Source organism: Aquarana catesbeiana, linkage group LG01 (genome assembly GCF_042186555.1).
Source record: "Aquarana catesbeiana isolate 2022-GZ linkage group LG01, ASM4218655v1, whole genome shotgun sequence".
NCBI classification, from domain to species: domain Eukaryota; kingdom Metazoa; phylum Chordata; class Amphibia; order Anura; family Ranidae; genus Aquarana; species Aquarana catesbeiana.
In genome coordinates, this window is record NC_133324.1 from 312383480 (window position 1) to 312399836 (window position 16357).

The window sequence follows — 16357 nt, forward strand, 5'->3', positions numbered from 1 at the left end:
TTGGGACAGGGTCATGTTTACCATAGTGTAAACTCCCCTCTTATTTTAACAACACTTTGTAAATGTCTGGGAACTAAACCATTTGCTGAACTTTTGGGAGAGGAATGTTGTCCCATTCTAGTCTGATCCCAACAGTACCACAACTTTTTTGTAATTGGGGTTGTAACAATGTGCCTGTGACTTTCCATTTCTTACCTGAAATAGAGTAGGGGGCACTTGTTTCTTTGCGAGGTGGGCCTGAACATGGTCTACAGCTTGCTTCGAAAATGGCTAAGGATTTAAAACAAAACCAAAGTAATTTCCCAAAATTCAAGAAACAGGTAATGTATACAATATATATAAGCTGCATTTGCACGTCTCTAGACATCTTATACTCAAATGTTTAACTATGGTAACAGTCTTGCTTAAGTAGGCATTGGGTATGAAAGCCTCAAAGAAAATGCTTCTCCAGGTTCTCTACAGTGCAGGTCACACTACCAACATCAGGGGCGTTTTGTCAAGGGACTTCTGATGGAGAGAATCAGAGTTCACATGGGCTGACCCTTCCTGCAACAAACATCACATAACCATATTCACTTGCAGCCTGGAAAGTCCGGACATCAGGCTAGATGACAGCTTCGATGAGAAAGTGAAAAACCTTTACTTTCCAGGCTCCGAGTTGTAGGAAGAGGCTCCCCATCCCCGACTGCTCACAGATTGCATACAAAAAGTGGAATTTCTTCTTCCCATGCAAGTTGCTATTTTACTAATGTTTCTCAGTACATTTTATGCTGCACTTTGTTCCCCCCCCCCCCCGTGTTCTCTTGGTCCTGCAGGCGTATCCATCCATCCAATGTTTGTACCCTGCTCTGAGATTCACTGTTGTTGTGAGACTGTACATTGGAAGCCCTTACTATGTGATGAGCCTGGTTTTAACTGTTGCCATTTGTCTTTTCACCACAATAAATCTGTTAATATACTACACTCAGATTGCACCCTGCTGTTCTTCTTAACTAAAGTGGTTCTAAAAGGTAGAAGGCAAAAGGTAGAAGAATGCAGCTTCCCACTATATATATTTATTTATGTATGGCTGTGCCCTCACTGCACAGGTTAACTCTGCGTTTTTTTTCTAAGGGGGGGGGGAGCAGAGAAATATTTACCTGATCCTCCCAGAACAAGACTGGTCCAGCATCCCCACGCTCCAACAGTCTTGAATAGTGGACTGTTCCTGATGTCATCACTCCCAGAGAAAGCTCCATAGACCAGGAACAGTCCACCGCTGGACCGAAGGGGAATGCTGTTTTCCAGAGAATGGAAGGATTTGGTGAGTATAAAGGACAAAGGGGTCAATTCACTAAGAGATACAGTGGATACAAAAAGTCTACACACCCCTGTTAAAATGTCATATTTCTGTGATGTAAAAAAAATTAGACTAAGATAAATCATTTCAGAACTTTTTCCACCTTTAATGTGACCTATAAACTGTATAACTCACTTCAACAACAAACTGAAATCTTTTAGGTGGAGGGAAATAAAAATAAAAAAAATAAAATAATATGGTTGCATAAGTGTGCACACCCTTAAACTAATACTTTATTGAAGCACCTTTTGAATTTATTATAGAATTCTGTCTTTTTTGGTATGAGTCTATCAGCATGGCACTTCTTCACTTGGCAATATTTGCCCACTCTTCTTTGCAAAAACACTCCAAATCTGTCAGATTGCGAGGACATCTCCTGTACACAGCCCTCTTCAGATCATTTTCAATCGGATTCAGGTCTAGGCTTTGGCTGGGCCATTCCAAAACTTTAATCTTCTTCTGGTGAAGCCATTCCTTTGTTGATTTGGATGTATGCTTTGGGTCGTTGTCATGCTGAAAGATGAAGTTCCTCTTCATGTTCAGCTTTCTAGCAGAAGCCTGAAGGTTTTGTGCCAATATTGACTGGTATTTGGAACTGTTCATAATTCCCTCTACCTTGACTGAGGCCCCTGTTCCAGCTGAAGAAAAATAGCCCCAAAGCATGATGCTGCCAACAACATGCTTCAATGTGGGTATAGTGTTCTTTTGGTGATGTGCAGTATTGTTTTTGCCCCAAACGTATCTTTTGGAATTATGGCCAAAAAGTTCAACCTTGGTTTTATCAGACCACAACATATTTTCCCACATGATTTTGGGAGACTTCAGATGTGTTTTTGCAAAATTTAGCCAAACTTAGATGATTTTCTTCGTAAGAAAAGGCTTGCCACTCTACCCCATAGCCCAGATATACGAAGAATACAGGAGATTGTTGTTACATGAACCACACAGCCAGTACTTGCCAGATATTCCTGAAGCTCCTTTTAACCGCTTTCTGCCCGCCGACCGTCAAATGACGGCTAGGCGGCGCGGCTCTCGTTCTGGGTGGACATCATATGACGGCCTCCCAGAACGACCGCTCTTTAGCGCCCTAGGGGCGCGCATTGCGGGGATCGGTGGTGCGGTGTGTCAGTCTGACACACCACTCCACCTATCTCGGTAAAGAGCCTCTGACGTAGGCTCTTTATCACGTGATCAGCCATGGCTGATCACGATGTAAACAGGAAGAGCCGTTGATCAGCTTTTCCTCACTCGCGTCTGACAGAAAACACAATATTTTTTACTTTTTGCTATAATAATTATCCAAAAAATAAAAAATGTCTTCCTCAGTTTAGGCCAATATGTATTCTTCTACATTTTTTTTTTTTTTTACCAAAAATATCGCAATAAGCGTATATTGATTGGTTTGCGCAAAAGTTATAGCGTCTACAAAATACAAAATAAGGGATAGATTTATGGCATTTTTATTATAATTTTTTTTTTTTACTAGTAATGGCGGTGATCAGCGATTTTTAGCAGGACACGACATTGCGGCGGACCACTGAAATGTATGCAGCGATCAGAGCTAAAAATAGCCACTGATTACTGCATAAATGTCATTGGCAGGGAAGGGGTTAACACCAGGGGGCGATCAAGGGGTTAAATGTGTGTCCTAGGGAGTGTTGCTAACTGTGGGGGGATGGGACTGCCTGGAGGAGGAGGAGATCGATCGCTGTTCATATTCAGTATGAACAGCAGATCTGTCTCCTCTCTCCTAACAGAATGGAGATCTGTTTACATTGACCCGGGCACCCGCTTTTAAACAGCCAACATACAGCTACGGCGATTCAGCCAGGGGAGCCAACCTGCCTCAGTAGAACTGCGGCGGCTGGTCCTTAACTGGTTAACAAAGGTTTGAATGTGATTGCTTAATTCTGAACACAGCTACATCCCCAGTTATAACAGGGCGTGCAAAAAAAGATTTCTGTTTTCTTATTGAGTTGTACAGTTTATAGGTCACATTAAAAGGTGGAAAAAGTTCTGAAATGATTTATCTTTGTCTCATTTTTTTACATCACAAAACAGGGGTGTGTAGACCTTTTATATCCATTGTAAATACCGCATGATTATTGGAGTTAAAATAACTAATGTGGAATTTAAATCATGAATGTGCAATTCACAAAAAAGCACACATTAAATACTGCATGAGTTATTTTTTTTATTTTGGAGGTACAGTATTTAATGTTTTTGCACTTTATGTTACCACAGACAGCCTGCAGCAGGCACTGAAACATTTAGCAGTGGTATGCCTACCACTGCTAAATGTGACAGTTCAGCTTAGAGTTGCTGGCTGTTGAGGAACCAGCACCCGTCGGCATTAACCTGTAGTGAATTGACCCTTTTCATAATCACATGAGATATGTGGGTTAAATGTGTAACATGACCCAATTATCTCATGTGGTATCCTTTTGTGAATTGACTGCTAAGAGATGTAGCCAGAAATGAGATATAAACAGTGGCAGGTAGGCATGCATAGACAGAAAGATAGGTAGATAGATGCTAATACTTACATGTGAACAAGATAATAGCTCTTTCATAATGTATGTGTCATAAATCTGTCGACTTCTACAAAGGCGGTCCTCCTCTGAATCCAATTTCTCATACTCTTTTATCTGAAAAAGCAGAAAAGTAATGTATAATCTTCGTTATTCGGGACTACAAAGTAGGAGTACATCTAATGCTGGTGTTCTTTTTGGGATGTTTGCCTTATGGCCTTCAAGCACTCTTTCCAGCAGAGAGGGGAAGCAAAGCCGTAGCTAGTATACAGGAATAGATGTGGCCTAAATATTGCATTGCACTTTTTTTATGGGGCTTGGCTGCTTGAGTCCATTGACCTTCGTAAGGCCATGCCAATGAGTCCTTCAAGTGTTGTACATTTTCAACAAGTACATGCTTTGAGATCATATTGCAATGTTTATTTTAAATTAATTTTTGAAAGGGATTCACATTTATTTTCACAAGCTTACCCATATGCATTTTTGTTACCGTATTAAACATATGAAGATTAAATACTAAGTTATGTGGCTCATCACTCCTAACAGATGTTGACATTATTAGCTACAAAGGGAGTACTCCGATTTCAATGAGTCACCCATGTCATAGGTTTGCATTATAAGAAGCAGTGCAGCAGAATCACTGTGCAGCAAGGCAAAGCAGAAGGAGCCCGCATAAATGAGAAAATATGGCAAACTCAGTGCACACGTAATTACAAATTATATATAAACCATGAGCACGTACTGCATCAAACTGACCTTTGACTTTTTTTTTTTTTTTTTTTTAAGTTCACTGTTCAACAAATTCAATTCTGTGTCTAAATCAAAGTAGGCAACAGATATTATGTTGCATTAGAACATTTAGAAGCCTTGCAAACCTTATAGAATGTCTTGGGAGCCTTGTTACAAAAATGGTGACTTCACTTTCTGAAATTGTATTTGGGCCCATCCCCTCATCTCTTATCCTTTACTACTGGTCATTGAGGTCACTCATCTCAGGTATGTACCACTAGTGAGCTGTGGGATGCAAAAATATTTTACAGTGAAAGCCTTCTGCTGCACTGGTGGGTCTACAACATTTAAATTATATAATCAATATAAATAATATAATTATATAAAAATGAGAATGCTCAAAAAGTGAGAACCCATTGCAGCCGAACATATACATGCTTACTAATGTTTATATTACAGAGTCCAGTTAAAGTACTTCCATTTACTCTTTAAATATAGGCTATATCATGGTATTAAATATAATCCCCGTTAGCTGTCCATACATAGGAAAACTGGGCCCGTGTTCCTGGCAGTACTGGCCCGAGGTTCAACACATCTTGCCATCCACAACAGCAGCCATATAGTAACCATATGGACACCTGATGTCTCTAGTTGACTTCCATAACATGTTGGAGACAATAGATGTCCTTTTGTGAGAGCCACATCTCCACCTAGGTGAACCTCACTTCACCAAATATTTTGTACTGAATTATTTAACATTCAAGCAGATGTTTGTCAGCCTCCAAAGTAAAAAAAAAAAAAAAAAAAGACTATAAACAAGCTGCATACTATCAGAGGAGATCAACAGTGATGTTTCTTAGTTGGTAATGAGCCCGTTTATGGACATGTACTCAGCAACCCTAAGTAAATATTCTGTCAAGTAGGCCAAGCTAAGTAGTGAAAATGTCATCAATTCCTGAATCATACAATGAATGAAGGAAACCGGAAAACTATATTTTACTAAATACAGAAAATTATAGTGAATTACGCTATTTGCTGCTACAGGCACTAAGGTAAGTACCTCAGAAATTACACAGCTACTGTAATCAATGCAATACATTATGGCCTAGAAGCCTGGGAATATTCCAGTCCTCAGATCTCTTAATTCTGATGCGGATGCTTTCACAGATCTAGTGCCAATTATAACAATCACATTCAGCTCAATACCCCATTTCTTAATCTCAAAGCCCTGCATTTCAAACTCTGAATTCCATGTACCACAAACTGACAATGCATCTCTGAGACACAATTTGTAAACTTACAGCCTCAAGCACCACCCTACAATGAATCAATCAAGCCAACAAAATGTTATGTCTATAGTTTGATCATATTAAAGGCAACATATACTGAACACAAAATAAAAGTTGGGCTACGATTGCTGACTTGTTACTAATTGACCCAGTATGTATGCAGAAAGGGTTACTAAACCCATAACAGTAAAATCAGTCTGTATATGCAGTAAAGCATGCTCGTTATACTCCCTGTGGAACCTAAGGGGTTAATCTTCTGCATTATGTAAAAAGGCTGTTTGATTCTGTCTTCTCTGATCCTCTCCTTCTTCAATTGCCCCCAAAACATGTCCAGATAAGACAGAGTTAGTGGAGTCAGTCTGCATATGCTCAGTTTGGTGTGTATTGCTAGAGAGTTTTTTTCTTCTTGGGACAGTGCATATGATCGGCACAGGGCCAATCAGCACTGTCCAGACAGAGGGTCAGGAGTACTGCATCCTGATAGGACAGCCAATGCAGTATGAAAACACCTCCTACAAGTTTTAACCAGGTACTGATTGAAGTCACAAGACTGCTATATAATGCTGATGAGAAAAGGTATTTAGCGGTTTATATTTACTAAAATAATTGCATTTCCATGTTCTGTGTACTATGGGAGACCAGATATATTGAATGCAGGGTCCTGGGTTTAGGAACACTAAAAGTTACCCTAAAGTCTGAACTCATGGCCTAACTATTTGTTTAAGTCAGTAGCTCAGAAAGTTTTGAGGCCATCAGATGAGCATCACAGCTGGAAAGCCAGAATTTACTGAGAGGGAGGGGTCAGTAATGGCAGCCTACATATTTCTATCAGCACATTTCCTTTAAGTATCTTTTACTGTCAAGCTCATACTGGGATTTCCTTGATGACAAATAGGAACGAGCTCAGGTGTGTTTGGATCTTGGTCCGAACACACCTAATCTGTTCCGCCAGGAAGCTGTCACTGCACAGGGCCAATCATAAGCGGCCGAGGCATTCCCTGTCGTGCAGCCGCATGTATATAAAGGGTGTGTATACATGCGGCTGTGGAGTCATGAATGCTTTGGCCGCTTATGATTGGCAGCGTGCAGTAACAGCTTCTCGGCAAGATAGCTTAGTTCGGTTTGGACTAGACTCCGAACACACCTGAACTAACCCCTGACAAACTCAAAGTTAACCTAAAATGTAAAGTTGTACAGCTAGTTTTACTGTCTCCAAACCATAGGGTGGCCCAGCTTTTTATTCTGTATAGGATCTATTGTGCTCCTGAATTTTTGCATAAAGTAGGCCATAATGTGCAAGATGTGCTCAATCTCTTGGCTCCTTTTTTACATCTGTTTTGGAGATGTCGTTATTGGTAGGAGGTGTTAGATACTCGAAATACTGTATACGGCTCTGCGTTGACTTTAGACCCTGTTCTATGCCTACTGGGCAAACTCCATCAACCTGAATTATAAACAGGTATTAGCTATTGCAACATAATTTTTTGTGGCACTCAAGTTGGCAGCTTCCTGTTGTCTAATGTTCCTATCCTTAGAGACTGGATACTGGAAATGAATAAACATGTAATGTTTGAGAAGTATACATATGTTCAATGTAATGAGTCTCATAAATTAGAAAAAATCTGGAAAAAATTGATGGACGCAATGACCAGAACCTAGAAATTCTTGATTAGAAATTGCCTAGGCATTCCACAGGCATATACTGCAAGACTAATGCTGTTATGTTTTGTTATCCCAATCCAGTGGGTTGGACAGATAAGGTGTAGAAGGCTTGATTAAAAACAAGCTTCAAAAATGCATTAAGAGCCCCTAGGCCTCTGACCATTTAGTTACTTTATATTTAATTTCACAATACAAGTTTTTTTTGCACAATCTGTTGCATTTCTGGCCATGTTGAGGGACCACCAATGTGACAGTGTTTGTTTTGAAATCTGCTTCCCAGGGATTCACAAATTTTTAATGCCTTGCGCACAGAAACACAGGACATACAAAGAAAATGGACGCGTTAAGCTGCTTCTTGTTACATACAGAGAAATCTTACTTTTCTATTGTAAAATAATATTGAAAATTATTCATTCACTAAAACACTGAAAAACGGGAGCATTTCTAAATATTTCATATAATCCAATGAAACGTGTAGCTGTTCACCAAGGTACTTTTCCCAACTACTTTCAGATCAGAAGCCATTTATATGGCTTCAGGCAGTGCATATGTATTTCGATTATGTAACGTCTGGCTGTACTGATGTGGATTCAGCCGTTCACAGATTTCTAAATTTCCAAAATGAATGCAAGTTCATTATGAAGGAAGAAGATCTGTGCATAATAATTACCTCTAATGGACAAGCAGAAGATTATAGGCAATATCCTACCTGACACAAAGCTTTGCAGGACTTATTAATACCAAGCAACATTATAATCAGCTAGACACAAATGAACTTGCTAATCATTCTTCTGTTATGTATATGGAAGCTCAAAGCAGCTCGGGTTTAATAAAGTACAGTAGATGATATGCCAGATTAATCAAATTTCCAATAGCCAAGAGAAATGCATGCCTGTATACTTCATGGTCCAGATACAAGGGTCAAGTACAGCTGGAAATAGGTACTAGAAAGACTGCTACTCGCATTCACAGAAAATGTGTAAGTTCAGTAGAAATAACAGTTTGGCTTATACTTGTCTAACGAATATATTAAAAACAGCAGTGCACAGTTTATAATGACCTACAAGTGAAACAAAGTCAAATGTAACCTCAGGATAGTCATCTCACATTCAAAATTCCTAGTAAATTGAAGGAAAAAGCCTGCACATTACAAAGGTATTTCAAATAAAACAATTTTTGCACATTTAAAAGTGAAAGCCAGTATACCGTATTATACACAATAATTACCCTGCAGGGAGAAACTAGCAAGCATTCTCAATTATTGTGCACATTCCACACAGTAGGTCACAATTACCAACAGAAGCATGGTTTTTGCACACACGTTTTTGATGTAGACAGGTCTCATAATGCAAATCAATCTCTCTCTATATATATATTTTTGTGGAAATTTTTATTAATGTATGTTGTCAGATGTCCCCCAATGTCAGTTTTGCTGTAATACGCTCATGCGAGCATATTCACACATACAGACGTTGGTGGAAGACCATTGGCTGCGGAAACCTTCCCGTGGACACGGAAGATCTGTTTGCTTATTTAGGGATGTTTATTTATGCCTCACCAAGAGACTGGCCACCTCATGGTGACTAAATGCTCCTAGCAAACAGATCTGCGTACATGGGAACCATAGCATAACCATACAAAAATAATGGCCCACTGAGCCATGATAGAGTACGGCTCGCGTCATTGGTAGCAGTGGGAATGTGCACCCAATTGTGTTCAGAGCCATGTAAGTAGTGTTAAAATTGTGAGACACTTTGTGTCTCACAAGAAGCTTGACACATGGCTCTGTACACGACTATCTGCACACGTCACTACTGGAATTCTATTTGAATATATACATGTGTGTGATTGGTTCTTTTGAAAGAATACAAGTGTCTGATTGGCTGATTCTGAAGCCACCACCTTCTTTTGTTATTCAGGTTTACAGTATAAATAAAAACAGCATATCATGGTAGACATAATTTTGCTAAGCTCAACGCGATACCAGCATCTGTCTGTGTTACTTGGAGATAAATACGCGCGCTTTCCCAGCATTATACAAGAGAGCTATGATTGTGCTTATTAGCATATGGAATTATTTGCTTATAGGAGAAGCTTTAATTAATCCACAACAGAGGGCGGGCCAGAGATTTCAGAGCCAACAGAACTTTCTTATCCAGCGGACCTTGAGGGGGAATGAGGATCTAGAACCAGATCAGCAAAGGCCGGCCTATGGTAAGACAACCATACTTCACCTTTTTTGAACATTTTTGCTGTTTGCTGTGTTTGGGATTTTGATTTCTCTGTCCGCTGTATGGGGTAAGTTCTGCTAGGCAAAAGAACCTTTTGTTTTTCTGTCTCTTTCTGTATAATGGCGGGACTTTAATTGTAGATTATATTTTTGTCATTGTAAGTGCGTCTATTAATTGAGAGGGCAACTATATTTAAATCCTCTATAGGTTCCATTTAATACATACCTAAAGTGAATGCTGTGTATGACTGAGCAGGCTGATAAGTAACTGTATGTTGTGTAATAAGTTTGTGATGTATATGAGAAATAGAAATGTATGGGACAAGTAGATTGCATGAGTCGTGTCGATTTTTTAACTGACTCAAGACACAGATGGTTTGTATTGAAGTCGTTTTGAAAGCTTTGGTTTGAAAATAGCTGCCGCATATTCAAGTGGCCATGTGGCTGACGGGGGAAGGGAAGCCATGCATTTCTGGGACATCACTTACAATAGGAGCTGTTTGTTGAAAGGGCTACGCCCTGTGGGTGGTCTCGGGTTTCTGGATAATAACATAGGGGAGCTCTACTGTTTTGAGATGAAAAGATCATGCATGTAACTATCACTGTTTGTATTTCACAATGTCTTTTTCCTGTGGAAGCTGATGCCAGAGTTAAGTATGTAACTTTGGCGTTTTCGGATGTGTTGTTTGGTTGGAGAGCCTGTGTTTTAGTCCTCCTATGGGCCCTAGTTGATGTAGCCTAAAGTGTTCGTCTATGGTTAAGTGTTCATTTGGTGTCTCAATTGTGTAGTTTTTGTGGGAAGAAATTTTGGTTTTCTAGTGAAGAAATTTCGGTTTGTGTTTGTTTTGGCGGGATCAGTGTCAGGGCTGGGCTCAGCCCTTCCTTCTCAATGCTGGCCACTCAGCTGTCTGCTAATTGCCAGCTCCTTTCTCTCCAGAGTGACTCACCTGTTGATGATATCCTGCTCGTCAGTCCTGCCTACTTAAGACGTCCAGCCCAGAAGATCTCTGCCTTCGCCTTGGTCACATCTCTAGAGACGCTCTCCTGTGTTCCTGTTAAAGACTTGCTTGGCTGACATTCCTTCTGGGTCCAGATCCTGCTTGCTTTCCTCTATGCTCATCTCTGGCTCCCTGACGTCTTAGCTTATCTGACTATCCGTTCCGGTTCCTGAACTCTGGCTATGTTTTGACTACGTTTACTCTGTTTACCTTTTTATTATTATTAAAAAAGTGTGATTTAACTGTACTTCTGTCTCAGTTTGATTCATGGTTTCTGACAATCAGTGACTGTTTTTTTTCATTTGTTAAGGTCGGCCATTAGATTTCATCTACCATGTGGTCATGATTCGGCTTTCGTCTGCCATTTTGCTCTCAATCTCCAGCTGGTCAATCTGCTTCTCTGCTCTGCGCTGCTCTGGTCACACCACCAACATAAGAAAGTTGTTCAATCTATGGAGCAGTGGATGTGTATGCTCGCATGCTGACCCCCATGAGAGTGGGTTAAAAGCTCCGTCAGGCCAAACATGAGAGTGAGAGGCCTTTAAGGCTAGGTTCACACTGCTGCAGTGCGAATTTAGCGCGATTTTGATCCGATTGCGTTGCAAATTTGCATTGCGAATTCTTTGTGTGTTCTTGCGATTCTACTGCAAATTTTGCAATCTATGGAGCTGAATTCGCATTGCACACGGATCAAACTCGGACAGGACCCTTTTTTTACGCAAGTTAAATTCGCAACGCATTGATGTGAACAGCACTCATGGAAAACAATGTTATTAAAATGACTTGCGAATTTGAGCGATCGCAGCGGCTCAAATTCGCAATAAAATTCGCAGCAGTGTGAACCTAGCCTAAAGCTGGTGAGTTTGAATTTCAGAAGGGAGTGGAATCACGTCACGGAGGTGTGGTGGATGCTTTGAAACACAGCTGAGCAGTTTGGAATCACCCTCACTTTTTGGATTTTCTTCCTTTTTTTCACGATCTATTGGGACTATTATTATTATATTACATTATTATACTTTGGACTTTGCATTTTTCTCTTCAGTATTAGAATATCTTTTTTTTTTAATATATTCTTTTAGATCACTGTCACAGGGTGTTATATTTTTGTTTATAGTTCATCATTTGATATATAATTTTTTGGGGGTAATAGGGGATATCACGTTACCCATTAGCATTAGTTCATTTTAGTTACCTGATTGTATCATCCAGTACACGTCTATATCTATAGTAATTTATTGGCTTTATAGGAGTGTCTGGCATCTCCCCACATTCTGGGGGTTAGCGCCACTATTCATCCTCATTATTCCTTAGTGAATTTGGTTTTTACTTACTTCCATTTTTTAAGTGGCAGCTCCGATAGGGCTCTGACATTTGAAATCATAAGACAGAGGTGGTAATACAGGCTTGGGGCGACGTTTTTTTTGAACCTGTATACCTTTAGTTTTTATGTTTTGACTACGTTTACTCTGTTTACCTTTTTATTATTATTAAAAAAGTGTGATTTAACTGTACTTCTGTCTCAGTTTGATTCATGGTTTCTGACAATCAGTGACTGTTTTTTTTCATTTGTTAAGGTCGGCCATTTTGTTGTAGTCCATTTTGTCGTGGTCCGATTGTGGTCGACCAATTTGTTGTAGTCCAGATTCCATCTACCATGTGGTCATGATTCGGCTTTCGTCTGACATTTTGCTGTAGTCCGGATTTCATCCACCATTTTGCCGTGGCATTATTTTTGTTTGTTACAACTACAATTTCAGGTTTGCTGTGTTTTGGTTCTGGTGGAATTGCTCTGCTTTTGGGCCAGGTTTCAGCGTTTAGTGAGGTTCAGCCATCTTTCTGCAGGAGTTTCAGTGGTCTGACAGCCCAGGTGATATGGGAGTCGAGGGGGATTCCCTTCCATTTGCAATATGGGGAATTATTCCACCCATTCCTGGACAAAAGGTTTTTAGACATGTTGAAGTTTCCTATATGATGTTATAAAGTCCAGAGGGGGTAGCCATGGCTATTTTTTTCGTGTAATAGACATAATATGAAGTTCAGGGAAGCCAGGCTCCTCTACCCCCCTCCCCCTTCCTGTCCATTGATATGTAAATAAACCCGTTAGATGGGTTTTTAGAGATCAGCAGACAGCAGGATGTTCTTTGCAGGATGTGATGTATCAACAGGAAGTTGGTGGGAGGGGCTTGGGGTCTTTTGAAACAAGCATGTGGACAAAGGGACTTGTGTTTGGAAGGATGAAGGAAATCACTTTGGTCTTTAAAATTAATTCCAGTTGTTTTACGAAGTTTTATACTGTAATACAGTTTTGGGTATAGAGTACATGGGAGGCATCCACGTTATTGTTGTGACATCTAGGTACAGAGAGAAACCACATTGTTCTGTAGAGAAAGCGGGCGTAAGTGAGCTGTGCAGTTTAGTCTAGCAACGCAGTGTACGGTCGTACAGTGGATACGCTTGTGTATGCATACACTGAGGGGTAGAGACATAATTCAGGGGGTGATCTGTGGTTGTTGACTAATCGTTTGGCATAGTTAACAGTTGGTTGTTATTATGGGTATTGCAGTGTAAAAGAGTGGTACTCTGTAGTTCTGTGCCAAAAGTGTTGGGACAAGCCATAAAGTTAAAGAACGCCTCGGTTAGGGTTTCTAGTTTGGGGACTGGACCAGATATAGTGGTTGTAGTCCATCAATCCACCATAGAAGGCATTGGGCAGTGCTCTCCTAATAGGTAAAATGGAAAAAAAAGTTGCGCTAATAATGTGATAAAACCAGCAAAAAATGAATGCCTCAGATGAATCTTATTAAAAATAGAACACAAAACAAACAAAGTGATATTAAATATAACAATAAATCAAATTTGTGAGCGCGAAGGAATGTCCATCCAATCAGTGCACAAAAAAAAGGTGAAATATAAATGTAATATTCCCAAAAAATCAGTCCATATAGTAAAAAATTATGCAAAACCAGGAAAAAATATCCCCAAGTGACAGGTGAAAGAAATCTTGTTGAAGTGAATGGGGTGCATAGATGAAACCTCCACCTTCAAAAAATACTGCCGCTTACCAGAGGATGTTGGTCCCTTGTTACAGGGGACCTCACTGCGCAGACGGCTGTAACCCCAGCCCGGGATCTTAGAGGCAGGCACTGGATAATATCGCGTCCAAAGGAACCCTCTCCATAAGCCGCAGCAGGATGGTATATTACTGTAAAAAACACAAGATGCTCCACATAGCATAAAACCCTTAACTTTATTGAATAAAAGAAAGCCAAATGTACACTTACAAATCCGTAGATATAAATCAGCAATAGGAAAAGCCGGCCAGCTCCAGAACAGCCTGTAACTTCCGGGACAAGATGTATAGCGGTGTCGTCAGGACGTAGCTCCTCCTCCCTACGTCGTTTCATCTCTACAGAACGTGGTCACGGGATACGAATATTTCACCTTTTTTTTTTGTGCACTGATTGGATGGACATTCCTTCGCGCTCACAAATTTGATTTATTGTTATATTTAATATCACTTTGTTTGTTTTGTGTTCTATTTTAAATAAGATTCATCTGAGGCATTCATTTTTTGCTGGTTTTATCACATTATTAGCACGACTTTTTTTTCCATTTTATCTGATTGTGTTGTATAACACTGTAGTCGCTGCTTTATATACTTTGATTGTTAGTGCAGTATTTTATTTTTTATCTCCTAAATAGGTGCAAGGGTTTCCCTGGATGCAGGGGTAAGACGATAAGCCGTTTCGAATCGCCATGGGCAATGGGCAGTCGGTGCAAGGGAAGGAATGCGAGGCTTCCCACAGTCAGACGGTTGCACAGTACATGAAGTCTAGTTTTGGAGCAAAGGCCATTAAACCCCTTAAGGAAGGACATAGGTGGTCCAAGGATACTACTTGAGGTATCCCTCTGGAGGGGACATTTGACGCCTGGAGGTGGGAGAAATTCATAACCGAGTTTAAACCCAGGCTCTGGGCAGCAAAGACCTTAGATGTAGCTCAGCTGTGGTTTCAGAAATCTGTAATGATGAGTGGGTTGAATGTGTAGTACACGCTTTTGTGGTTAAAATTCTCATGCCTGTTTTTGAACTTTGTGTGACTGGCCCATGCAAGGTGTTTTTCCCATTGTATTTTTTTCTATTTCTAAAAGAGTGAAGGCACCATTCCGTCGGATTGTTTATTTCTGTTTTGGAAACTATGAAATATCTCCCTCACATTTGTATCTAAAAGCGTGTCTCATGTTTTAGTCTTCTAATTGTATGTAGCAATATGTTAGAACCCACCGCGGCGACCCTCCTAAGCGTCGCGGCTATTGTATTTTTGTAGGAACGTGACAGTAAGAGTTAGAGGGTTTTGTTGTTGTCAGATTTGAGGAATGTCAGTGACAATTTACCAATGTACACGAATGTTGTATTGTTTGCCATTCTTTGCAGGTTAAAGATGGATATAGTAACAACTTCTGTTTCTAAGCATCTTTTTCAGGTCCAAGGAATTTCTGAAAGTGTATGTACATAGAAAGCAGGTGTATGTAGATAGCTGTACACATGCATAAATACACACGCCTAAAAGAAGTTAAAAGTATAATAGGCTGTTTCATTGTTTTTTTTTTGCACCATTCTAAACCCTGCATCTCTTCCTCCAGTTTGTCATGAGGAAGAAAATGGGGGGATAAGGGTAAGAATGACAATTTTCAAACCAACAATACTAACCTCTCTAATTCTAACCAAGTTTGTGACCTAGTAGGATGCAATGTTCCATGACTGTCTTTCTTTGATGGAATTTGAATCAGTAAGCAGCAGTCTGGTGAAGGAGGCTCCCATCCCAGATGCAAAGAACCTTTTTTTCAATGGTTCCAGGTAATACACCCCAGATGGGCAGTTCTGCAGTGACCACAGTCATTGAGTTCCCATATGTCTGGATTATCGCCATATGAGGTTTGTTTGAAGGTCAACCGAAAACAGGATTGTACTTTCCTCAGCAGCCGTTGCCTATATTCTCAGCTGATGGGGTAGGTGCAGTCACTGTAACATGAACTTCAAAAAGGTCCACCACAGGGATCATGAGTCCCTCCTGGACCCTGACACAATAACTGGTTTACATTCTTTCCAACTTGGTGCCTGGGTCATTGTAAAGAAGCTTGATGGACGAGACAACTTGTTACACGCCAGCCACTGCAAGAAGCTGCTCAACTACACCAAAGGATGTGGAGTATCTTTGTTTATTTATATTTTTAGCTTAGTGTATTCTTCAACTATCTAAGAAATCGAACAGGACCAATTCCTGGGTCTCTGAATCTCCACCGAGCTTCAGTACCCCAGTGATGACAGCAGTACATGCTATATATGATGTTCATATTGGTATGAGGAGTTTCGACAAATTAGTAAAAAATCCAGACACTTGTCAATAGAACTTAACGATACATTTATAGAGGGTAAAATTAGTTATAGTTTTAACAATAGCTCTGGTTCTTGCCAGTTTGGGTATCGGGACAACTAGGTAGCCCACAAGTGTGCTTCAACTTTAGTTTGGTACGTATGCAGGTCTACAGCTTATAAAGGTAACTCCCCCTAATGCAAGGGG

The 16357-nt window shown here is 40.2% G+C and overlaps 1 protein-coding gene across 2 annotated transcripts in view; it reads right to left on the bottom strand.

Moving 5' to 3' along the window:
- GRK3 (G protein-coupled receptor kinase 3) overlaps nucleotides 1-16357 on the bottom strand; it is a 452072-nt gene that overhangs the window by 139787 nt on the left and 295928 nt on the right. For both annotated transcript variants that reach the window (XM_073629456.1, XM_073629466.1), the window contains exons 4-5: nucleotides 3886-3987; nucleotides 196-270 (exon numbers count right to left, since the gene is read on the bottom strand). In XM_073629456.1, coding sequence (XP_073485557.1) covers nucleotides 196-270; nucleotides 3886-3987 — 177 coding nt within the window. The remainder of the gene's footprint in view (nucleotides 1-195; nucleotides 271-3885; nucleotides 3988-16357) is intronic.